General features: G+C 41.5%; 1 protein-coding gene and 1 long non-coding RNA gene across 3 annotated transcripts; one reads left to right on the top strand and one right to left on the bottom strand.

The window, feature by feature from the left end:
• Positions 1-3786: 3786 nt before the first annotated feature.
• HAPSTR1 (HUWE1 associated protein modifying stress responses) lies at positions 3787-19426 on the bottom strand. The gene is made up of 4 exons (XM_031606494.2): positions 19049-19426; positions 18289-18369; positions 14147-14422; positions 3787-7162 (listed from the first exon to the last, which is right to left on the bottom strand). The coding sequence occupies exons 1-4, from the start codon at positions 19266-19268 to the stop codon at positions 6918-6920; spliced, it is 822 nt and encodes a 273-aa protein (XP_031462354.1). The 5' UTR covers positions 19269-19426; the 3' UTR covers positions 3787-6917.
• A 79-nt stretch (positions 19427-19505) lies between these two features.
• On the top strand, positions 19506-22950 carry LOC116237493 (uncharacterized). 2 transcript variants are annotated; one of them, XR_016471544.1, is made up of 3 exons: positions 19506-19594; positions 21579-21669; positions 22169-22950. It is a non-coding gene; the product is annotated as an uncharacterized LOC116237493 (long non-coding RNA). The 2 variants fall into 2 exon arrangements; XR_004168739.2 differs by lacking the exon at positions 19506-19594 and adding an exon at positions 19797-20892.
• Positions 22951-25506: the final 2556 nt, after the last annotated feature.

Raw genomic sequence — 25506 nt, 5'->3', positions numbered from 1 at the left:
GAAGAAACAGGAAGAAAAAAACACAAACATAAACACAAATATATGTGTGTGTGTGTGTGTGTGTGTGTATGTAGGTATGTATGTTTGCTTTAGGGTGCCACCAACTTTTTGTATGAGTTTGGGTGCTTAGCAAGGGCCTGCTGCTTGTCTTGGTAGAAGAGGAAGAACACTGATTTTCAGGAAGTAATGCATTTGAGTTCATCGCAGCACGCTCAGGCATTGCATCAGCAACAAATAGGTGAATCTCTGGAGATCTTAAGTCAGGAGCAAAACTAATCCAGCTTCTACTTCCGAGGCAAAATCCCAGGTCTGTAAGGAAACATTTTAAGAAGCCATCAGTCCACCTGATACTTTTCTGAGTCTTCCGGACAGACCACATCTACCAAACTAAGTTTTAGGCTTTTATAGCTGATGCAAATTCACCAGCTGTCACCAATAAATCAGTTACCAGTCCCCCAGAACATTAATAACAGGGTTTGGCTTTGATATAAAAGCACTTATCTACTTTTAATTAGAACATCACCTAGAAAATCGCCTATTTTTGTGCCTCGTCAAATCCAAGCTCTGGCAGGTGCTCTCCTGCCCTTTGGAGGCTGATGTTTCATCTTGACAGAGAAAACTCATTGCAGACACCTGCCACGTAGAGGCAGCTTCACAACTCAGCCTGGGTTTGCTTCGTTATTCTGGGGCAATGCATGTTCAAAGCAGCTCCAACAAGAGGCAAGGTGCAGTCATGAACATCTCCAGGGTTGGAGAGCTCACAATCCTCTGACCATGTCCATTTAAAGGAAATGTAACATCAAGTGCAAACACTTACTAGAGACTTCTACACATTTAGTAGCTCTTTTCTTCACAAGTCAGGATATATCTGGCCTAAGAAGAGACTCCTCATTAAAAGAAGTCAAAATGAGCCATAGTCACAAGCAGAGGAGAACATCAGGGAGATGTTACACTGCTTGCACATATGCTAAAACTAAAACAAACTGAAAAGTAGCTCCGAAAGAATTAATAGGCTTCTCTGAAGCTGAGCTTTATTTAGCTTCTGTTTCTAACAAAAGTATTTTATAGCCAGGCTGTGTGATTTAAATGTTTGTCTGGAAATGTTCTGCAGGGGAGAATGTCCATGTTTTGGAAAACACATCTAGACCTACTGAAATTTGAACTTTAGTAAGAACGGGGACAAAGCTCTATTTAAGAGCAGGGAAAGGCAAATAAAGCAGGCTGCTTCCTTCAGGGGCTAATGATGGTTTGCCTAACAGTTCATTGCTAGCAAACATGCATTAAGATCACAAGCTAAGCTATCTAAAGAATTAGGCCATTCTATTATCAGTTTGTATGGAATATGCTAATATCTCACTGAATTGCACCAGTGCACTATCATCTTGCAGCACACAAGCCTACAGCTAGAACACTCAAAGAATCTTCAGCAGCTTCCTACTCTGAAAACTACTACACATAAGTCAAAGACAAATTCATTTTAGCAAAGAGAAATACACCCTTAGTGATTCACGTTAATGTCAACAGTTCTGAAGAGGTGAAAATGGCATACCTGCATACCTCACATACCTGAGGAGATGGCAGCTGCTCTTCCACCAGACTCACACGAAGCCATGAAAGTGGACTTGCGTGAGATTTTCTAGCCCAAAAGCTTGGAAACAAGTCACATATCCTGTGGTTCCTTTAGTTAGGTGAAAAGGTAAATTACTGGCAGACATTTGATACTAGTTTCTAGAAATGGTAGAAAAAACACTTTAGAAAACTTCTGAAGATAGCATTAGATACCTTCAACCACAGCTTATGAAACATACACAGTTCACGAAACTGGTAAGAACATTCACATAGTCAACTCGTGGAAAAATCCCTTCCTCAATGCTTTAATGTTAATCATATTCAGAAAACCATAATAACCTTCAGAAAACAGCTAAAAACACCCTAACGCATTCTAAAAATACAAAGATTTGCCATTTTGGAGTGTCAAAAAGAAGGTCATCAGTTTGCAAAGCAGCAATGCTTCAGACAAATGGTGTGCCTATCTGTCTACGAGGAATCATTCACACAACCTTCTGTTTTCTCCCAGTCTCACTCCTACTCCTGTATACTGCATTTCAGGTAAGGCTCAAAAGAATTCCATTAGAAGGAGAAACCTGGGTTCAAATAGTTTTCAGTGTAAAAAGCAAGCAGTGTACGAACAAGTGCCAAACGCTGACCTTCAGACTTTCCAAAATTGACCACATTCTGTGAGGCTGAGGTAGGCAGCGGTGTATGAGTAAATCCAACAGCGACCCTACCTAAACCCCAGTGGAATATACAAGTTTCTGAGAGTATCTACTTTAAATATAAATATTCTGGATCCTCTGTTGTGATGCTTTATGAAAAGACAATGGATGTACAAGAAGTAGGTGGAAGAATTCTCATGGCTTGGAAGTTTCAGAGCTGAAGGAACATCATAAGCTGCTGACAGACATGGTGGTGTTAAAACACAATTACACAAATACATACCTCAACCTTAATATAAGAAAGATGACATGAAACATGATTAAAAGCTGTCCTGGGTGCAATCAATTAACCATTTTTATTCTGAAGTTCTCAACTTCCTACAAACTGTATTCTTAGTGATCTTACTGGTGATTTCGTAGTAAGTCATATTCTTGCACATTTCCCCAACACACTCCCATATTAAGCCAAGAAAAATACAGCCCAGTGTTCTTGGTGTGCCAAAATCCCCAGAAATTGCAGCTGGAACTGTGAATGCAGCATCACTGGTCACAAGTTCATAAGAAACACTGGAATCCACTTAAGAACATTTACTAACTCCCTTTTGTAAGACATCTAGGTGATACTATTGTACTATACAGAAATGAGTATGTTTGGTTTATTCATGATTTCCATTGTGAACTTAAGACAATTTTCACTTTGAGTTGATGTGAAAAGGATCCAACAGGAGAAACGGCAGAAAGCACCAGTGTTGACTACAGGAACAATTCACTGCAGACTGTAGAAACATTTACCAACCTTCATCCACCCACTGCTGAGCCTTTATGTTTTAATGGTGCACATAAACTTTCAGAAACCAGCACCAAAACAGTTAACAGGTGTTACTGCCTTCCTCCTTACTTTAAATAATGAGAGGTTGTGGAACAAGACAAGGTCTTGTAGCTACCCCAGATGGTGCACTGAAGCCATGGCAGAAGCCAGGTGTACATTCCTCACTTCTGCCAAACAGTTACTAGCCCTAGGCTAACATCTGAAAGACTTACATTAGGAGTCATCTAAGAATACTTTCAAACCATCACAATAACATTTAACTGGTTAGAAATCAGAAAAGGCAGCTAAATTCCAAAGCCTGCTAGTAAGACAAGTGAAAAAGCATTTGCAGGTTTGTTTGGGGACACCCACACAAAGCAGGAAAGCCTGTTATTACAGCACCTTGTTTCACACAAGTGCAAAGAGAGATAAATCTCTACTACTGAAGTCAATACCAATTCTACTTCTAAACAGGGTATGCTGCATATTTTAAGATGCTTTTCCTAGATCTCAGTGATGTTGAATTCCATAAAACATCTTGCACAAATGCATTCAGTACACCCCAATTCTTAAGACTTTCAGTAGCCCACAGCACAGGAGCTTGTGATGCAGGAGACAGAAAAGCCTAAATACAGCTAGACTTAAACAGCTGCCATCAAATTCCATTCTGCAGAATTAAATAAGCCTGTAGCTCACACTTATCTTCTGTTTGGGGCTCATCGATGGACTGCATTACTTATTTAAAATAATTACAAAACAGCCTTCACATTTTTTATTTTTTTATTAGGTTTATTATGACTTAGAGTTTCTATTACTCCAGTTGGGTAAACCACATTTGAGAATAAGTTTAACTGCAGGACTTCAGTTTCAGCCAAAATCATTTTTGCATTACTTTATTGTAATATAACTTTAAATTTAACATTTAAAACGTATTTCATTAATAAGCAAGCCAAGCTCAGTAGCTTCAGTGCAGGATGTACTGTATGTAACTTGCCGCACATTCATGTTAGATTTGATGTACATGGAAAAAAGACCGGTCAACTATATGATTCATAAGAGAAAGCAAAAATAAGCACTTCCTTAAAAATCAAACTAAACAGTCCTCAGTTCAGTGTTTCTTTAACATCAACTTACTTCTGGCTCCAGGAGCTAGTTTTGGTAACAGCAGAATGCTGCTTTCCAGAATTACACTTTTCTACACTGACAAGAAATAATCTTCAAAGCAAAAGGTACTGAGCTTTAACTTCAGTTTTCTCGAGACAATCTGTTCTCCCATTTACCAGGTGAATATGTGCATTTTGGATTATTCCAGCAAGGGTTAACAGAGCAAGAAACAATTGGGGCTGAACAGAAAAACAAGTTGTCAAGTATTTAAGGTACAGGCAAAAATATCACTGCAATTAGTTTAAGACTGTTTTCTCCTCAAAGAAAAAATGGCACAAATCAAAGAAAGCCAAATAAATGTAGTTCTGAGTGGTAGTAGACTGAAGTAATGCTTCAGAACATTAACAGGATAGAACTGCAAGGAAGGGGAGACAATCTGAATGGGTTCTGTGTATTTGGGCTAGACCAGAAGCACTGTTAATAGTTCAATCCCTGTATCAGTATGTTGCTACCCTTACTACACAAAGTGTTAGAAGTTGCAGAGCATAAGCCTCTCAGTTGTACAAACCAGTTAATGAATAAACAAAACAAATGAATGATTTCCACATGTGTCTTTTCTGGTCAGGATTCCAGCCTGTGACTTTTCATTTTGTGATTCTTCATTTAGGACAGAGAAACTCCTCTATCAACAGCCAAATAAATATACTAATGCTTAGATACTTAAAAGTTTCAGTTCAAAATGCAGTCAAATGAATACTAGCTTTATGCAGCTTTAATATTTTACATAAAATAATTCTTATGAATCATAGTTAATAGCAGTAACTGAAACTAACATATACCAAGTCCTTCAGGTGATGTGCAAGTTAAGCTATGTAACACAGGTAGGGAGTTTAGAACAGGTCTTACCATCTTGCTTTGCACAGTTCTTATACTTGCCCCATAAACTACAGAACCTCTAGCTACAATGTTGTGCAAATGTTGACATCCTTAAGAGCTCTTCAATGTAAAAAAATATGGAAGCACCACAAAGCAAGGAAGTTATGCTCCTAAGAGACTTGAATTCTTAAAGTTTTTAAATATCAATTACTGTCTTGCCTCATCTAGCAACCACCAATGAAAGAACATCAGGGCAAAAGGAAGCAAGACTACAGTCAAGTCTGCCTCAAGTAACAAGAAATACAAAGATCTGACTCTACAAGCACATAAGCAGAAGTCTTAAGAGCTGTATACGAATGGAGCTCAAGGTGCCATAACTATTAAGTAGGACACCAGAATTTAGCACTGTGGATCTAGAACAGCTGCATTTCATCCAAGATGAGTCTATGCTTCCAGTTAAGCATGTATACCACCTCACTAAACACCCTTCCCCAGCTTGCAGGTCTGAGCTCCTTGTTTTCTTATTCCTCCTGTATTATTTATTTTTTAGGCAGAGATTCAGAGGCCCTAAGAGCCAGTCTCCACCAAAAAGACTCCTACCTACATGTAAAAACAGAAGTTCTTTGAGATTGATATATCCATCCCCATTCAGAAACTGATTTGCAGCCAATCAATCTTGATGTCTACTTCAGTTTTGGTAACGCTTACTTTACGGCAGAGTTTGATCCTATGAATGTAAGCTCAACACAAGAAGAAAGCCATTTATCCTTTTTAATTCATCCTTACAGCATGTTTATCCAGAACTTGTTAAAATCAACTTCCAGTTTTAAATTATTTTCTTAGCACTTGACAGAACCTGCATTGTCACCCCCCAAGAAGGAGGCGGCATCACAGAGAACCTTGAGTTAGTCCAAGTTCCCACTTGTGACCAGAAGTCTTACTTGTTAGACAATACCCTTCCTCCAACTACTCCCCCTCACTCCCTCTCCTCCCACCCCTCCCCAGCAACGGGCAATTACTCCACAAGAAATGTAAAATGGGATATGGGTGTACACAAAGCCTACCCTTCACTAATACTGAACAGAAAAGCCTACTTTCCAATTACAGGACATCTTCCTCTAAATTTAGGTCAGCACTGGTGCAGTCTGCACTGTGTATGATTACCACAAGGATAATACCAATAAGTACATATATTTCCTCAAACTGAAGATTTAAAAGTCTATGAAGTTAACTGGGGAAGTTTTATATTGCTACTTCAGAGCACTAAACACACAAAGTGAACCCAATAAAGATCCTTGTATTGATTCAATATTAAGTATTAATTGCATGACCATCATAGCACCTCTTTACATTATCACACAATCACCAGAATTATCAACTGCTTTTAAAACTAAAAAGGGTACAGTCCAATATTTATAACTTGCACACTGTTACTATAGAGAAACTAGGTGCATGGTACAGTGCTGCAAAAATGGAAGCCTGCAGTTTTGACAAAGATGCCAAGTCATGTAGTAGACAATTTCAGTCAAACTGGCAATACTGTTTAAGCAAATACTCAACACAGCAGGAAATAAAGGACAAAAAAAGCATTCTATAACCAAATAAACGTCTGAAATTTCCTTTCCCTTTAAGAATACAAGTAAGGTCACTTTTAGCCTTGGAACAGATACATGTTCGCCTATGATGATCTTGCTAACTACTACACAATATCTGATGTCCTCTGCTAAGAATATAGTTTAAGAAAGCCGCAGATACAAGAGGCGTCTAATGTAATACCTAAAATTTTTTTATGGCAATTATTGAATTTGTCTTAAACAGTGAATATGGGAAGATGGCCTCACGTTTCCTTTTCAATAGTACTCTGAGGATCAAGTGGCTTTCAAGCAGCATGGTGGGTTTGAAATTTATGCAGTTTAGATCATTCTGTTGCGTTTATGAGTTGGTGAGTCTGTAATGACATCGCCACACTGGGCTGAGGTACGCTTTCTAGTTCCACCATTGTCCAAGTGGAGTGCCATTTCTTCTGATATGAAAGTGTTCAAATCAACATCATGAAGTCCGTTTCTCCTTCGACTAGCATTGGAACCACTGCTCACGTGAGTAGGAGAGCCAGGGGTACTCGAGCGAACACTTATACTAGCCATTGCACCACTAAGACCTAAGGGAAGAAAAGAAAGAACATTTAGGACATGCAAAGAAAGTAACTTCCTGCGCATACAGGGACAACATTTATCTGACTTAGTGATACGTTACAGGCACTTCATCCTATTATTTGTGTCACACAAGCTTACTTGAAGGCCATATTGCACCCTCCCATCTTTTTGCTATGCCTTCTTAGCTTTTACTAGAATACAGAAGTTGGAAGAGCCCCTTCTTAGAACATTTGAAGTGAGTTTATACACCAGGTTGTAGAGGCACACCACAGCAAATGCTTGTTCCATAAGCAGATGACAGGCTAGTCATAGTGTGAAAACACTCAAAGGAAGGGTAGTCTATTCCATGTGATGGCTTCAACCTAAGCCATTTCTTACACAGAAGGAAACTTTCCCTACTAATGGAGTTAATTACAAAGTTGACTTAGTCTTGTTTCAAAATCCCCTTAAGTTCTAAAGGAAACTACAGCATGACAGCACATCACAGACAGGTTTGTAAAGCAACTGATTTAAATTATTTAAGTAAAAACAATTGCAGGGCTGTTGCCACTATTAGCCAACACATTAGTATTCAGAGCACTTAAAGCAGAAAAGCAAGACCACATGTCAATTGACCAAAATTCACTACTGGCAAATCTGATCCAAAAGTGTCACACACTCCCTGCTATCACTATGCTTTATAACACTTCATTAATAACCTGAACAGAAGTGAAAACTTCATACTAATTAACAGATTCTAAAGCCATCTGCAGTGATGGCAGGTTGATACACAAATCATAACAGGACAGGTTAGCCAGATTCACTCTGCATCACTGTAGAAATAACATTGAAAGCTTTGATCTTGTACTACAAGATCAACTTTACATGGAGTATTTTACACAATGTCCAGTAAAAACTAATAGCCTGTGTTTTCTTAGAGCTTCTGCTCACAGCCCCAGTGAATGTCCCAACAACTTAGAAGCATGGTTTAAAGCCTGACCAGAATCCTGCAGGGTTTTAACAACATTAAAATTCTTTCATCCAAAAGGACAGAAAGTATTTTTAAAAAAGCAAAAGCCCCTTTAATGAAAAAATAGGTCAAAGCCAAAAAAAAAGTTTGTTCTGGTACTCCCAGAATTCAGGTTGAGCTTAAATTTGAAGCCATTAAAAATAAGTCTCATATCTACACAATAAAGTAAAGCACCCAACAGATGATACAAGTGCCCAAGCAAAAAAGAGCTAGATGTTTAAATGTTAGGCAGGTAAGAAATCACTGCACAATTCGAAGATAACAGGAAGTTTAATTTCAACTGACAGCATTAGAAAGAACACTTCATCCTGTACAATTCAACTGGAAAAACAAAACTGACAGTACACAGAGGGTAAATGTTTCTGATGCTTTCAAACCCAAACTGATACTTTGCCAATGGTTCTCCACCACACTAATTCCAAACATAAATGCTCTGAACACACAGGTTCAGTACTGTTACTTCCACAGTTGACAGTTTACATTACATTCAATCATTGATTGATCTGTACAGCTCATAATGAAATGATTTTTTAGAAAAACTATTCTAAAGCCAAAACTGATCTGTGAGGTGAGAAACCATGTTTTAGTCATCACTCAAGAACTACTGAACATTCTGAAGATGAGATTTTCAAATACCATACATTGTTTGAAGCCATAGATACACAAGTCAGAATTAACAAGTGTATCTACTACACTGCAGCATCCTAACAGAGGATTGCAAGCAATGCCTCAAGCAGATATTCACTTCTCAGAGTTTAGGTAATACCAAATCACTACAAATTTAGACTCAGAACCAGCCTCTCTCTTGGAGACTACTCTGAAGCTTACAAACTTCAATCAAGCCTGGTGTCAAAGGCAGTAGAGTAGCTTTGAAACAGTGGCTACAAAGATCAGAATACAATGATGTTGTAACAAAACAAGTACTTCTAGTTGCAGTTTAATTTTCCATCTCATACTAGATCAGTTCAGTATTTGTAGGTCATCATTAAGTATGGAAACAGCTTCACCACGGAGTGACAATTTTGTATTGGTTACCAGCAGTTGCCATATTACATAGCACTACACATCAATCTAATGTCAAATGAAACATTTACATCAATTTAAGACTAGGCAAACTAATATAGAAGAAAAAAAATCAAGACATACTGAAACACTGAATTGCCATTTCATATAAGCAATGTCACAGAAAACAATCAGCAATATAATCAAAAAGATCTGTTTTCTTTTGCCAGAAAACAGAGCATCTTTCAGGATGAATGATCCACAGTTCATTTCTTCTAGAAAGCTGTTGTCATACAAGAGGAAAATCTCAGAAAACCCATTTATCAGAAATTATTTCAAGTTTTTAGTGTGTATTCTGATAGCATTTAAGTTAAGCAGTTAGGTGAGCAGTAATAGATACTACAGAGTAAGATGACACAATTAGCAGCATCATTTAACAACTTCATTTCTGAACTGTGATTAACAGGACCTAATCACAGGTACAGTTCTGTCTACAAAACAGGACAGATTCAATGGCTATTAAAGTGGTTTTACCTATTTCATTACCCCACGATCACAGGTGAAATCTCCCACTGCTTTTTGTAGGAGATTCTTCTCTAAAAGCCCTTAAGAAAGGACACATGGCTCTCCTCTTTTCCAGGTCTTAAGTTGGAGGGTATTGTGTGAAGTGTTTTATAGTATTCATTACTTTCTCACTACCACTATTTTTTCAGTCAAAGCTTTTATGAAATACTACATTGATTTTTGTGAAATTACTGCTATCTGAAGGGCATTTTAAAGCACTTACTATAACACTATTAGTTAAAGTATAGAAAGGATTTAGTTCGGTAGCATTGCTTACAATTAAGTACTTACTCTAAGGTTATCAAATCATTAGAATGCTTGGCTAAATGTGCATGTGTCACAGAGAATGAAATGTTTAGGTTAAATAAAAATGCCAACTCTAAAACCTATTTACTTGTGCTAACCTAACTGAAGCTTTATAAACCACAACCTGTTTCACCTGCACTGTAGCCAAGTCCACAATGAGTTACTCAGGTCACTACCAAACTATCAAATATTGCATAGTCACTATTCAGTATAGTCATAGTATGAGCTACTGTTTCCAGATGTTTTAATCAGCAAGGATTAAAAGGCATCTTCACACTTGAAATGCGACCAAAGCAAGAATTAGTTAGCTTCACAAAAAACCTTGTCACTCCACCACTTTTCAAATTACTCTACACAAGTTCCAGCAACACATTAACACAACCCCATGATATACACACAGTCTTCATGTCAAAATTAAACCTATCCTGTTTAGTTTCATCTAAACTCTACTCTCCTCTATCAGTTGCTTCCTTCTCTACTTTTTAATACTGATTTGTAATATAAAACAGGTGGTAAGACAAGACAAAACCTCATAGGCATTTAGAATCTTTGAGTCAAGCCACATATTTCCATATGGCAGAGTTAGAATTTAGCCCAGAGGGACTGAATCAATGCCTTGTCAACACTTAATCTACTGAGCAAAAATTCTAGTGTTTCTATACTGAGCTCTTGTCTACCAATGCATCAATTTAAGTAAGAATACTGAAGAACAATGCTTTTCACTACTGCCTTCCTAAGTTGCTGCTTGCCTTAAATACATGACATTTTCTCCTATGAAAAGTGTTTTTTGAGTACAGATCCCATGCTGAGCACACATCTGACAGAGTATCAACCCCATACTGGAAGACCAAAGCATCATTTCAGACTGTGGAACCACCAGCACCCTTTACAGAGTCTTGTAGGCAGACAGCATTCTATCTATTAGTAAGGCAGAAAATGCTCTGGTACATCTCAACTTCTAGAAATTATGGCTGTCAGTTCAATTTAATTTTTACTTGAAAATTCTTCTCACAGATACACACTGAGGAAGCACATGAGATGCATCTATGACTATGCCAACTGCTGGTTTTTTTTTTGGGGGGGGTTAAATGAAAGTTGCAAACTCAGGTTTGAGTTGAACAATAGCAGTATTTTATCCTCATCACTTCAGGAATATGCAATATCCCCACTTGTAACACTTTAAGAAAAATCCACTTGAGCTTCAGGGTAAGACAGTATACTTTACCTTAACTACTTCCCAAATTTTGGGAAGTGCTGAGTAAAGCCTTTAACAGCTAGTTTCAAGTGAGATTATATTTCAAAGGGTGCCCTCCAGCACACCAATAATGCAAAGCTGTCATCAAGGGTAAACATTTTCACTTGCCAGTTTACTCTCTGAGATTCCTTCTTTGGTCCCCAGAAGTTATACTAAAGGAGTTCAGTAACAGATGCACACAGCAGAAGTGCCATAACAGAAAAGGAACATCACCATAAAAAGAACTTTTCCAAGTTAGCACAGCTTTTCTTGATCATTCTGCTTTTAAAACAGATGAGTAAAGAACAAGTTTACCCTTGATGTGAACAATGCCACAAAACTAAGTTTGGGGTTCAAAATGCCTAGCTTTCATCAAGAAAGTTATTTAATCACCTTACTAAGTTATAATACACACCAGCCAAGGATCAAAATGCAAGAGAAGTTTAAAATTGCAGTTTTAGGGAGATTTGCAGATGCAGCATATGGTTTTCAAGATTCAATTACAGATACTCTAGAGTTTTATTTTAAGGAGTACACAGAGCTGTGCACAGCTTTCCAGGAAGTATTAATTAACTACATCACTATATAGTTTCTTCTCTAAGTTTTCAGATTTAAATATGAAATAGAGACTAAAGTTAGTAGTCCCTCTAAGTAGTAAGATCAGCAAATTGAAGAATCTAGGTCTTCAGCCATACTACCATCCCTTTCTGAGCAGCAACAATAAGCCAGGTAAAGGAGCTTCAAAGCTTTATTCTGTACTTTAACTCATACCTGTTTTACTAAAGACACCACATTAAGCAGTAAGTTTCAGTATTGCCCTTAACTCTGATTCAGCCCATCCATGTTACTAACAGAGGAATACTCTACTCTACAGAAAGCCTTCTGGCACAAAACCCTGCTTTTACACACTGGTCAAAAACTCACTTAAAGCCTTAGTCCTGAACACTTGCTGAAGCTGTTCTCACTACCACATTCCCTCACAACATCTAGAAGTTGCATACCACTTCAGCAACCTGCCAAAGATGCAGATACACAGCCCTACATTAATTTACAAACATAAGTCATTTTCAGGTTTAAAAAAAAAATCAAAAGCAGTTCTAAGGTGACCAACAATAGAATGGAACACAAATTAGGAGATAGTTTTATCACTACTTTCCCAGCATAAAAGAAAAGGGCAAGAAGGAGATTGAAGGTGACGAGTTGTAGGCACTAGCCTAGAAACAGTCATAGGGCCCTACACAAGTCTAATGACTGAAGGAGGAATACAAAAAGCATGTGTCATATCAGACTGAAACTGATATCAGAAGAAACTAATCCAGAAAGTGATTGACATGTAATCCTGTCCACCAGCTGATTAAGGGGAAGAGCATATTTCTAGTCCCTCCTGCAGTACTATCAGAGCACACTTCCTACTCTGCTCATGAGCCTTATTCCTTTCATATTCCAAACTTTGTACCCAGAAGTTCCCCTTTGCACTTCCATGACCAACCACTATACTAAAAAGAGGTTAAAAAACAAGGATATGAAAACAACTTCAGTGAATACCCAGCAATTAGCTGCTTGAAAGTGCTCTGTGTTTAAGTGACTTGGTAAGCCTTTATTTAAAACAATCTGCACAGGGTTTAACTGTAGTTTCAGAAAGGAAGTTGTTTTTTTTTTTTTTAAGTCTGCTTATCATTTTGTATTACATGAGAGTCAGCTCCTGCAGCTGTCCTCCTCATGAAATCAGCTTAACCTACTGAATAAACAATACTGGTACACAGAGTTCTCTAACCAGCTTCCAATATGAGAAGGAAAACTGCCAAAAAACATGATCAGGTGTAAGTATGGTTCATTGAAATGGCAACAGAGCAGCCAGTAACACTGCCTAAGTGACAGCCTAATTCTGGTAACAGTTTAGGGCTCATTCATCTTGAAGAACTGCCATAGCAGAGCAGAGGCAAAGACTACATTTTAAGAAATGCACTTAACTACTTAAATCCTCTTCCCCACCAAAAGTAATATGGTAATATTTTCATTTGTTTTTCACAGATATTTCTAGACAGCTTTAAGTCTTCACAAGCAGTCCATTATTAGCTCAAAGTATCTGCTATCCTTTAGAAATTTTATAAGGCATAATCAAATCCAAATGTGAGCTGCTTCTTTTCACCTCAGGACCCTTTTCTTTTTCACTTGCTGAATGAAAGTTCAAAACAGAATTAGCTGCTGAGAATTTGTAACTCTTCAAAAGCTATACCACCACTACTGACAACAGCAAGGAAGTTCACTATGAATCAACTTGGAGTATATTTAAGAAGTGAAGTAGGAATGAGAGCTGAGCAGGACTCTTGCAGTGAGTGGAACCTACAATATCCCTCTCCATGGCACTTGCTGGAGCAGAATACCACACTACTATCCTTGCACCAAAAACAAGGGCACTAAGACATAGTTTCAAACTTAATTCCTTTCTCTACCCCACATAAATTTGTTAGTTACTTGCTACTAGTCAAAATTTAACATTTAACTAGGTGCAAGTGTAGTATTATCATTTCCCAAGAATTCTATTTATTTTAGCATTGATACAAATATCTCTTCATGCTTCAGAAATACCCTAAGTTGATACTTAACTTTGAGTTTCAGATCTATTACATTCTGCAGCCATGAACACTTTTCACAAAGCACCTCATTCATAATATTTGACCATGCAACTTCTTAGTAGCTAGCAAGTCTTACACATACAGAAAGCACTTAGAGAATTAGGTAGACACCTTCAACTGGAGCATCGAGTACATGACATAAGGGTATCAGTGACCAAAATCCAAAGCATAAGAGGAAGACATGCTTTATGAACCCCCACCCAGTTTTAACCAAGTAGTATTGAAAAATTACTGTTACCATGCAGAGCTATGGCTTCACGGAAGGGTTGCAAATCAGTCTCTACAGATGAGCTAGTTTCTGTTGAAGTAGCTCGGTTAGGGGATACTACAGTCAGTCTTGGAGGAGCTCTAGAATTTCTTGGAGGAGGAACTTTTCCACATAGGAAGCTGATCAAGTCTTCTCTACGAATAGTTCTTCTGCGTTTTTTAACCCAAGCTAACACATCCTTATTCCGACGTTGATAGCCAATCTGAATTCCTACATCAAAGCTTCGCTGATGGGCATCCACACTTTCTGCAAGAAGACAAAAGTATTCTTAGCAAATATTACAGATAGAACAAAACAATATATACTATGGTACACCACTGATATGATTTTCTTTCAGCCAAAAGAAATAAGCATGTCTTCTACAGGTTACTCTAATACAGTACCAAGTTTGTAGCAGCGAAAATGAGTCATTAAAACTAAAAAATTTTAATTAAAAGGAGTTAATTAGTTCCCCTTTTTCCCCCTATAACTTTACAAGTCAGAATTTAAACTCCTCAGCAATAGCATTTATTTGCTATACCTGAGGTTAGTACCAGAACAGAGACACCACACTGTATTAACATTAGAAGCATCCTTTGAGCTGGTCAGTCTGAGACAGATACTTAAATCAGCAGACATGCATTTGCTTAATGAACAGCAGCACACTTCAACTTTCTATGCACTCCTAAAGTACATCAGCAGCATTAGGAAATGCCACATAATTTTTATGTGGTTTTCTCACTGCTAACAGACATGCAATTTTCAGAAGATTCCCATTTCTTTAGAGTCCTAGCTTAATCCATATTTTACATAGAGGAAATTTACAGAAGGCCATAGTTTTGAACCGAGCTAAAAGCAGCATTTCCGACATCTTTCAGTTAGGCTTCTTTTGTAAATATATTACCTAAGATTTTCCTTCCTCATTTAGGAATCCATTACAAGTTAGATATACAAAAGCTTTGAACAGGTATTACTTACAATTAATCCTGCTACAAAATGCAGTATTATTCTCCATTGATGCTATCAGTCACCTGTGCACAACAGTTAACTTCACCTCTAGCAAGCACTTTATTTACTTGTATTACATTGTTCTCAAACTTCAACAAGTTCTTCAACTGGTAGCCAAGAAGTACTATCAGTAAATTTCAGAGAACAGATGGGACAAATCATATTCTTTACTCAAGTACGTTATCTTGTTTGCCATGAAAACTACTGCCATGTTAGCTCTCACTCCATTCAAAGTGAAAATAGCACCCACTCCAACTCAATTCACTTGACTTCCAGATTTGTTTTTAAACTTAAAGACAAAAGAAACTGCTTTCAAATTCTTCCTTTACTACTGAAGTCCAACATAAAAGCCATTTCCTCAAAACAACGTTGAGACTTATGAACAGCTGTCCAAGATATTGGTTTACAGATAAACAGAGATATTCACATCTAATCTATTTCTCACATGCAAGAACAAGAATAACCACTTAAATGCCAATCTTGGACATTATTTTAAGGCACCGCTGGATGGCCCATAAAGGAGTGCTAGAAAATTACCAAGTAACAGCATTTCAAATATAGCACAACTTAACAAGGAAGGAAATACTGGATATTTCACTGTAAACCACATAAAGTATGTTCAGTACACTAACATTATCTTCATGCACTCTTTTTTAGAATACTTTCCTATGCTGCTTGGTAAGCAAAGGACTGAAAGGTCTACAAAAGCTAAGTCCTGTCGAAGCAATGGCAACTTGACAGATTATTCCTCCAGGCACTTTAACTCCATACTATCTCTGACTCCAATGCAATAGGGCAAGAGCTACCCAAACTCCTCAGAGCTAGTCTGGAAGCTGACAGCAGACCTTTAATCCCTTCCTGAAATACCTTGAGAAAGCCCTAAGAGATGAAGAGGCCAGCTCTACATCAACAAGCCTGCTCTCCTTGGATACAAGAACACTTGACAAAGGGCTAACGAAGGTCAGTTATGAAGGCAGCCACTGACTGTCAACGTACCCTGGGCAAATTTCAAGCATCATTACCCTAGGAAAGATCAGGCATTAAAACCTACAACTGCTTTGTTCACAAAGTCAGACTGACAAGATATACAAGCAGTCAAGTTGCCTACATTTCACAATTACAAATACTAAAATTACTAAAAAAGTTACATTTTTCAATAATAAGGTAAACTGTGCACTCAGAAAATCATCAGAATGACTAAAACCCTACCCTTACAAACCAGATATTCACTTTAAGTGAAAACAGAAATTCACAATCCAGATGATCTTCAGATCATGGTACAATAATAAACTTATTTTGAAGAAAATGCTAATATACATGCAATCACACTACTTGCCCTACACACTGTTTCTTACACTGCTCCCATTAAAGGCTTCGATGCCTTGAAGTTATCAAACCAGAAACCCAATGGGGCAAGAGAAAGTAGGTAACATTTAGTTCACAGTACCTAGCACTTCAATGTTTTGTCAAAATTCCTTTGAAATAACTATTACTGAATGTGTGAGGAAGCCACAGGAGGTTTTTAAAGATTAATTTTGTTTATCACTCGAGGCAAATTCACATTAGTGGACTCTTTACTTGCAAGGACACCATGGTCTAGATGATCCTAGGCATGTTCTCCTACCTTCTAAGGGGACTTACTCAATTGGGAATCTAGCGAGGACTGAAAGGAAGACTGCAGTTTTGAGTAACTAAGCACTTAAGTCTGTTTAAGAGAAGTTTCAGATACTCCTTTGTGAAGTATTACATGATATCTGCCTGCAGACAGCTTCCTATTTTAATTCCAGTTTCCCTGATCACTGAGAAACTACATAGTCTTCTCTTAACCACATTATTGCAGGAAAATAGGTCTCATTTAACTTGATTACTTATAATATAACTTATAAGTAATTTAAGCAAAAATTAAGGCAGTAACAAGGACATTGGAAAGGACATCATCTGCAACAAACTAATAATTCTAGATAATTTACGACCTGCTGCTCCTCTGGCACTATGCTCAAGAGGCTATGGAGCCTGTCCATGTTTGAGCAGCTCTCTCCCTCAGGGTGAGCATCTACCCCATTACATGATGGGCTGCCCCTTTATGCGACTCACAACACATACAGAATAGTCATACACACTTCCTGCAGGAGAGATGATCACTGCTAGTGAGGTTATTTATCTACATTTCCTTTTTGCTTCCTCCACATCCCTCAGAAACCCAATGAGCCAGAAACATGCTCAGTCCAAGTAAATCCCACAAACCAGGAAATTCAAGACAAATGAAAAACTTCCAGGATGTTCTACATACCATGCTGTACAGACCAAGAAAAACACTCTCAGAATTTAAAGAAAAACAGCAATCTGAAACTCAAAAGTTTGCCCTTCTTCCTAGTAATGGAAGGCAGTAATTACAGGATTCACACTTTGGCAAACTCATTCTCTGCTCATACAACTACTGAACAACCCCTCTGAAGCAAAGAACTCTTGTACCAATCTAAAGAACAGCAGAGTTCAGAAACAGATCTTGACAGATAGAGTCAAACAATACAACAACAGCCATAAGTACAAGGAGCACAAGCTTTGGCTAAGACCACCCTCTTACCATCACCCTAATGACAGTCATGAATGACACTGAGTTGCTTAAAATAAAGCGGGAGACTTCTGCAAGGCTCACTTAAAGGGCCTCAGTGGCACAAGAACAAAGTTTTTTATAAAAATCTATATGCAGAATTCTGCAAACACTAAAGCCAACCTACACTTCAGTGAAAATGCACGCACATTGTACTGACATCCCAGCACTCGATACACAACAAAATAAAAGCTATGTAGACACTGAAGTCCTGCAGAAGCTCTTGCACTCTTCCCTTGAATCGGAAGAGGCACACTAAGAACATCCTCTTTCAAGGGTCTCAGAACAAAACAGCCTTTAAGTTGTTAGTCACTGACATGAGGCAACAGAAAAGATTCAACTGCTGTCAGCTAAAATGGCACAGGGAAAACTCTCAAGATTCAGGAAGCAGTCTCGGCTTAGATTTTATCAGGGTGAATAAGAGACATTAGCAGGCTCTGCTTATGAGTAAGCCGGGGCAGGAGGCCGAGCGGGCCCGGCTCAGCGGGGAGGGCCACGGGCAGCAGCCCCTTACCTTTGTAGAGGTTGGTGACCGCAGTGGCCGCGTTCTGGAAAGGGACCCAAAGGGAGAGCCCCGGCTGCTGGCACACCCGGTCTGCAGGGAGGGAAGGACACACGCTGTTTATTTTGGAGTCGCTAACTCCGAACGGCCATGTTAGGTTTCGCCATTTTGTTCCACCTTCCGAAGGCGGCTCGGCAGCGGGACCGGGAAGGGCGGCCGGCCGTCGGGCCGGGCCCGGGTCACGGCGGCGGCTGCCGGGGCCGCGCGGGGAAGCGCCGAGCCCTGCCCCCGCCCGCAGCCCCCGCCGCACAATGGGGCCGGCCCCGCACTTCGCCATTTTGTCGGCGCTTCTTCCCCGGGCTGGGCGGCAGCCGCCGCCGGCACAGCCGTCCGTCCCCTCCCCTCCCCGCCCCGCCCGCGGCTCACCTCCGCGGCGCTCGCCCCGCCGCCCGGCCCCCCGCGCCGGCGGCTCCGCAGGCTCCTCCCGGCGGCTCCCCGCGCCGCCACCCCGGGCCGAGCCTTCCGCCGGCGGCCGCGAAGGGCGACGTTCCTCGGCCGCCCTCACGCCATTTTGTTTCCCCGTCCGCCTCCACGGACGGGCGCGGAGCCCCCCGTGCCGGAAGCCCGCTCCTCCCCCCGCCCGGCCGTCCCGCCGCCACATCCCCTTTGTGGGGCCGCGGCCCCGCTCGCGCCCCGCCCGGCCGCCCCGCACCGCCGCCCCCGGGCCCCGCCGCCCCCCGCCGTTCCCTCCCTGCGTCCCCCCGGCCCTCACCCTTGTACAGCTGGGCCACGGCGGTGGCCGAGTTCTGGAAGAGGTGCCACAGTTTCTGCTGCTTGTGCTCGGGCTGCGCCGCCGCCTCGTCCTGCAGCTCCGGCGCCAGCGCCTCCTCCTGCTCGGCCTCGGCGAGACACTGCCGCTCCCACTTGCTGAACCAGTGCTCGGGCCCGTGCTCCTGGATCTCCGCCTCTCCTTCCTCCTTCTTGTCCTCCATCCTCCGGCCGGCTCCGCGACCCCTCCGCCTCCTCGCGGGCCCGGCCCCGCCGAACGGCCGCGCTAACCCTCCTTCTTCCTCTTCCTCCTCCGCCGGCCCGGCCCTACCTCACCCCCATGCTGCCGGGCCCCGCCGGCCCGTCCCCCAGCTCCAAACACACTGAGCGCCGGCGCCGCCCCGAGCGCAATAAAAGCCCGGCGGAGCCGCCCGAGAACGCGCAGCCGCCCGACTCCGCCCCGCGGCGCCATTGGACGCCCCCACCCCGGCACCGCCGGTTTGAACGGCGGCGCTGCGCGGCACTGGCTCTTCCGCACGTCAATCCGGCCGTACGTCACGGGGGGCGGGGCCGAGCGGCGGACGGCTTGTGTCGTCATCGACTCGTGCGCAGACGTTGCCGGCCGCGCGGCGCAGGCGCACCGCCCTCCCCCGCCGCCTCGGCGCGGCCTCGCCCCTCCCCCTGGCGTGAGGCACGGCCCTGAGGCGGCCCCGCCCGCCGCCGCCCCTCGCCGCCCCTCGCCTCGCGCCGGGTCCGCGCGGCGGCTGAGGGCCTGAGGCGAAGATGCGGCTGCGCGCGGCCGCGGTTCGGGCGGGGTGGTTTTGTCGCTCTTGCCATATCGACGCCGGGGCGGAGTGAGGCGGTGCCCCGCCTCGGGTTTTCCCCCCGCTGTTGGGGGAGGGGGCGGCGAAGACCGTAATCGTCAGCCGGTCGCGTCGTGACCCGGCGGAGGGGCCGATCTGCGTTGACGGATGGCTGCCCCAGCACGGCGGGAAGATGGCCGCCGGCCGGCGCGTCGCGGTGCCTGCAGGCCTGGCTGTGTGCTGTGGGCCGGGAGGGCTGCGTGCAGCGCTCGTACCCTTCCGACTCTTTTCCTACCGTGTTTATATCTTACTTATCGTTTGCTTTGTGTCAGAAGGCATTCCGACAGATAGACATAACACAGGATTCCTTCGTGCCCGCTCAAAACGGTTCTTCAGAGCACCTTACGGTCTCCTCAGAACACTCCAGCGTGCTCCAGCCACGCTGCTTTCAGTCAAAGCAAACGCTCCCTGCAGCCCACGTGCAAGGCAAGCCGTGGCTCGCAATAGACGCTGCTGTGCGAGCAGGCACGTGGTGCTTCCCGCTCTCTGTGCCCCCTGTGAAATACCTGGGGCTCCACAAATAACTGGCTCCAACCACGCAGCACCTGATGCAGTGCAATGCCCTTGCGTGCTGGGAGCAGGGAACCTCCTGTCCGTGGTCACGAGCCAGCACATAGCTCTGAGGGCACGGCCGGGCTCTGACTGCAGCACTGCGCTGCACTGTGGGAGCTGTAGTTTCCCAGGGCTGCCAGGGAAACGCAGGCTTTGCTGCGGTGCAGGAGGAACAGTCAGTGAGGAAGTTTCCTTGGCCCAGCAAGGAGAGCTGGGGGAAGATGAGTGAATGTGTGTTAGAGCAAGGGAGGAGGATGACTTTGCTAGGCACTCTTGCAAGGGCAGCCTGGCCAGGAACGAGCAGTGAGGCAGCAGTGAGGAGCATTCTCCAGCAGAAGGCCTGGCAGCACGTGGTGACTGCTGGCCTCCTAGGAGAGGACTTGGGTCTCACGTGTAGCTGAGATGAGGGTGACAGTGGATTCCAGTGACAAGGGTAAGAGAGAAGGACTGTAGTGATGCATCCCATCCTCTTCTTTCATCCCAAAGAGAGAAGAGATTTATGCCTCAATTTGTGCCTCAAATAAGCTCTTAGGCCAAGAGGGAAACTGAGCTTGTTGCTGTATCGTAATTTTAGCACAAGCATGATACCAGTGCAAGTATGTAATTCCCTATTCTAGAGCTGGAGATGCTGATATAAGCTAGATATCAATAGATACATAATTTACTGTCATGCTGGCTGTAAATTATTTAACTGTTTGGGTTTGGTTTGGTTTTGTTTTAATGCAGCCCTAAATTAGGAGTCCACTGAGTCAAACTTACTTAACAGCTACAATGTAAGTTAGCTCTGCAATTCTCAGTAACTGGAATTTCTAATGGCATTGCTGTCAGCTACATCGGTTCCAAGAATCCTTCCTTAGTTTCTTCTGTACTAGTCTTGTGAGCAGGACAATGCACTCTGAGGATATTGGCCAATATCAAGCTCCTTTATGCTTCTAGAGATGTTTAAAGTGGAATTAACGTGGGTTTAAGTCATTTTGTTCTTAAGACACGCAATTTATTTTATGGGTCAGGCTGAATTGTGATAAAAAACAAACATCCTTGTACTGCTTTATGGCCAGTCTTCACATACCAAGCATGTTTTCTCTCTCTCTTTTTTTTTTTTTTTTTTTGCCTTCCTAGACCACTGAGACTAAGAACATCTTGCTTATGGGTTGTGCTATGCCACTCCATTTGAGTAGAAAGGAGTATCCATGCCTGTGCACATTTTTTTGTAAGTACTTTCTAACACTAATGCACATATACAGAAACGTGGATATTGTCTTCCATTCTAGGTATGGCTCTGTCAAGTCCTTGGTTAGGATTAAGAACTTCAGCAGGTTTGGAAATAATCCTAGGTGTGACTTACGGGGGGTCTTTGTGAATGTACAAAGGTAGCATTGAAAGGAAGGAAATAATAAATAAATAAATAGATTAAATATTGACAGTCTATGAAATTGTTTTGTAAATCTTGCATTGATCAGTAGGCTGTTAAGTATATACCATGCTGAGATAGATTTTTCTCCTGTGAAACTGTTTTAAGGAAAACAAAAAGTGAAACTATGCTCTCTGTTGAATAGGATTTCTTACAAGCTACCTATAACTTGGAGATGTTCATTCTTTATGTTCTTAAATTGTTTAAATATTGGAAGGCATCAAATAGGAATGTCTGATGAGATTGCATTCAAACACTACTCCTATAAATAGGTCCTTAAATCCATTTCCCTTATCAGACCTTGCTCCATAGGTGACCAGAAATGCCCCTGTCAACTTTGGAGGGCTTTCCAGATGCCATCTGTAAGATCTGAGATCAGAAGCTAACACGTATAGCTTGGTGTAGGAGAGGGCATGGCTCTCCTGGATTTTGTGTGCCATACATCTGTTTTTCTGAATATTTCTAAGGAGTTGCATAATGTTGGCAACTCTGAAATAAACAGTTGGTTACTGCAATACAGTGTAGTGTTAGTCATGATTTATGAAGCATACAGTCCTGACATTTGGCTATGACTGATGCCCATTCAATATAAACCAAGCAGGGAGATACGTTACGTAATCCTGGGTAAAAATACAGCAGTCAGATTTCCTGGTTTAATTCAGAGAAACCTGGCTACATGCATTTCTCAGTACCTACAGCTGGTAGAAATTCCTGATAGAAATAGATATAAAGAGGGATATTTTCCTTTCTGCTTGTATAACACCAACTACTACTGATTGACATTGGAGTTGTACTGAAACAATCTCTGGGACTGCAGTGTGAAGAGGCTTGAGAACTGGGATATTGAATTTTTCCTGCATATGATCAGATCGTTTTTAATTACATGTAGTCCATAAAATTAGAAATTGTCACTTTTTAATAGGATTGGTTGAATAATTTTAATGTGGTCTACTAACATTTTTATGCCATATGAATATAAAAAGGGAGCTAGAGACCTGGGAAGAAGTCACGCATTTTCTGGGACTAGAAGAATAACGCAGCAAAGAAGTTCTTGATAACGAAGGCAAAATTGATTGACTTTTCTCAGGTTAATTGTCGAGGAGGCAGCAAAGGAGAGAAGAGAAAGGAACAGCACAGTGTATAAACGTACACTGTCGCACCCAACCACTCTTCTCCCTGATGCCTCTTGAGAAGCATAGTGCCTATATCTTCTGGGCAATACTGAGTTATTAAAGAATTGTTCTTCCCTGTAAATTAAAAACAAATTCCATGCTGATCCATCATGACCTCCTACCCTAAGTAGCCTGGAACAAATGCAGCTGTGCTGGTATTGGGTGCTTTTAGGTCATTTGTCTTGGCTAGAGTCAAATGCAAAAAGACTAGAAGATCAATGGCTGATGCACAACAAATGTGGCATCTGAGTAATCTTGGTGTTTTGCCTCTTAATTTCCCCCATGGGAATGCTGTAGTGATGAGAGCAGCATGGCATCCTGACTGAGGTCTCTGGGGAGATAATTACTGGAGCATGATGAGGGTATGCTAATTGTAGAACGCTCTGAAGACTTGTTTTATTCCCTTAGCAGACTCTTACTGGGAGTTGAATTTAATGATAAATAATGGAAAACATCTTTTTAAATATGAAAATATGAAACTGGGGGAGAAGGAGAGATTATTGAATAACAAATACTCAAGATATGCAGCATTTGTTAATATTTGAGTATTTAGATGGTTGACTATTGACATGAAAATGTTTTCTCAGAGCTGTGGCTACATCAGAGAAAATTTCTCATGTACAAGAGAACTCTTGTGGTGTTAGATATTGGGGGAACTGAAGAGAGCATGTATTCATTTCACCAAAGCATAAAAAAAAAGCTCTGAGTATTTTTATTTCTATTCACTATTTGTCCTTTGGACTCAGACTGTAGATGTGTCATTCCCCCCTCCCCCCCACCAAAAAAAAAAAAGTAATCAGGGAAGGAAATTGCTCAGCTGAAAATTGTAATGTTTCTCAGGCAAAAGTTTTCAGTGCAAGTAAACCTGAAGTAAGTGTGAGAAACAAGGAGCAGATATTTCTGGGAAGGCTGGCTTACAAAGACCGTGGCACACTGACTGTTGGTACCAGATAATCAAGACAGTTTAACTTGTTATTGATGCAGTCAGCTGGGCTTTATTTATATTGACTTGATACTACTGTTCCTCTCTGAAGAAGCTGAAGAAGTGGAAAACCTGGGAGGCAGGAAAGAAAGGAAATAGAATGAAGGTATTTATTTTCTAGTTTGTGTCCCTAGGTAAAAGAATGTCTTCAACACACATAATCCAAACACAGAGGTGGATAAGCACTGCCTAAAAGCTACCTGAGTGGCATTTTGCATGTTAAAGTGTTAATAACCTCGAAGACAAAGAATACTACAATGGTGTCTGCATCCCTTCTGTGATTTCCTGTGGGCACATCAGTAATAGCTCTTTTAAAACTGATCAAAATGCAGTCTTGTAAAAGCAACTTGCCACTATGTGACTAAAATTTGGTCAATTTATTTTTGCCTAAAATAGATATTCTTGAATGTTGGCCTCAGAAGCCTGCTCAGTATGAGAAGGAAAGCAGAAAGTTCTCAAAACCTCATGTCAGGGCTCTGTTTTCAGTATGATTGAACAACTGTTCCCTTGAAATAAGCGGTGCTTCTAGCATGGCAAAATAAAGCACATGGTGAATGTGCAGTTGTTCTGCTCATGACTTAGAGCAGCTTGATCTTTTTTCCTGCCATAAGAACTGCTCAGAAAGAAGAACTCTGCTTATCAAGAGCACTTCTCTGAAGAGCGTTTTTCCCCCAGATTCAAATTTCCAGTGAATCATCAGAAATGAAAATAATTTCTACATAGCAAATTAATTAATATTCAAGAATGAGATCCTGTTGTTTGCTGTATGCAAGTGAAAGAGCTGATCTTTGCTCTGAAGGACTAGCAATTAAAGCACAAAGGAAGAAAACAGCCAGTATCGTATTTTCATGATGCAGGATAAATGAGCAGATAATAGAACAACTTTGTTAGTCTACGCATAAGCAAGTATTTCTGTTGTCAGTAGAAAGAAAGATTGATTTCAAAGCTGAATTCGGTCTGGGACCATTTATTATGATTGCCATAAATGTGGCCCAATCTAGATGTTTTTACCTCAAATTCAATCCCAAATCTAGGCCCAAGGTTGCAGATTCAGTCCCTGAGGAGAAACAATGTCCAATAATCTGTGATTACTGCAGGTCAAAGTCTGACTGTAAAGCATCATAATCACTCAGTGCAGATATATGACTGGCCTATAAAACAAAAAGACTATGGAATAAATGAAAGATTGGATAAAGCCATTGTGGGCCATCTGAGTGGAGTTTCCTTTGCTCATAGAGCACATGGCTTGCTCCATTGACTTCATGAGACAGGAAGCCAAGGCTTTTAAAAATCCCTAATAGGATATAAATGAAAGCAGGAGTTCTCCATGAGATCTTGTGGTGCGATGCTGGGATGTTTGGCAGTACCTAAATTGCTGCTGCTGGCAGGCACTTCACCACTTACTGTCACTCATTAGCTGAAGGAGCTGCAGAATGCCAAAGGTCTGCAGCAGGTTGCCTGCATGCTCCTATAGGCAGTTAT

This window comes from Phasianus colchicus, chromosome 16, assembly GCF_987193195.1.
Source record: "Phasianus colchicus chromosome 16, bPhaCol1.hap1.1, whole genome shotgun sequence".
Taxonomy (NCBI): Eukaryota; Metazoa; Chordata; class Aves; order Galliformes; family Phasianidae; genus Phasianus; species Phasianus colchicus.
Note: the sequence above shows the minus strand (reverse complement) of the source record. Positions and strands in the feature narration are given on the sequence as shown.

Excerpts from the sequence above, each read along its gene's own strand:
- HAPSTR1 (XM_031606494.2), bottom strand. The coding sequence starts at position 19,268 with ATGGAGGACAAGAAGGAGGAAGGAGAGGCGGAGATCCAGGAGCACGGG. Across the intron at positions 18,370-19,048 it reads CGTGGCCCAGCTGTACAAGG|ACCGGGTGTGCCAGCAGCCG; the intron begins GTGAGGGCCGGG and ends CCCTCCCTGCAG. Across the intron at positions 7,163-14,146 it reads TGAAGCCATAGCTCTGCATG|GTCTTAGTGGTGCAATGGCT; the intron begins GTAACAGTAATT and ends TTCTTCCCTTAG.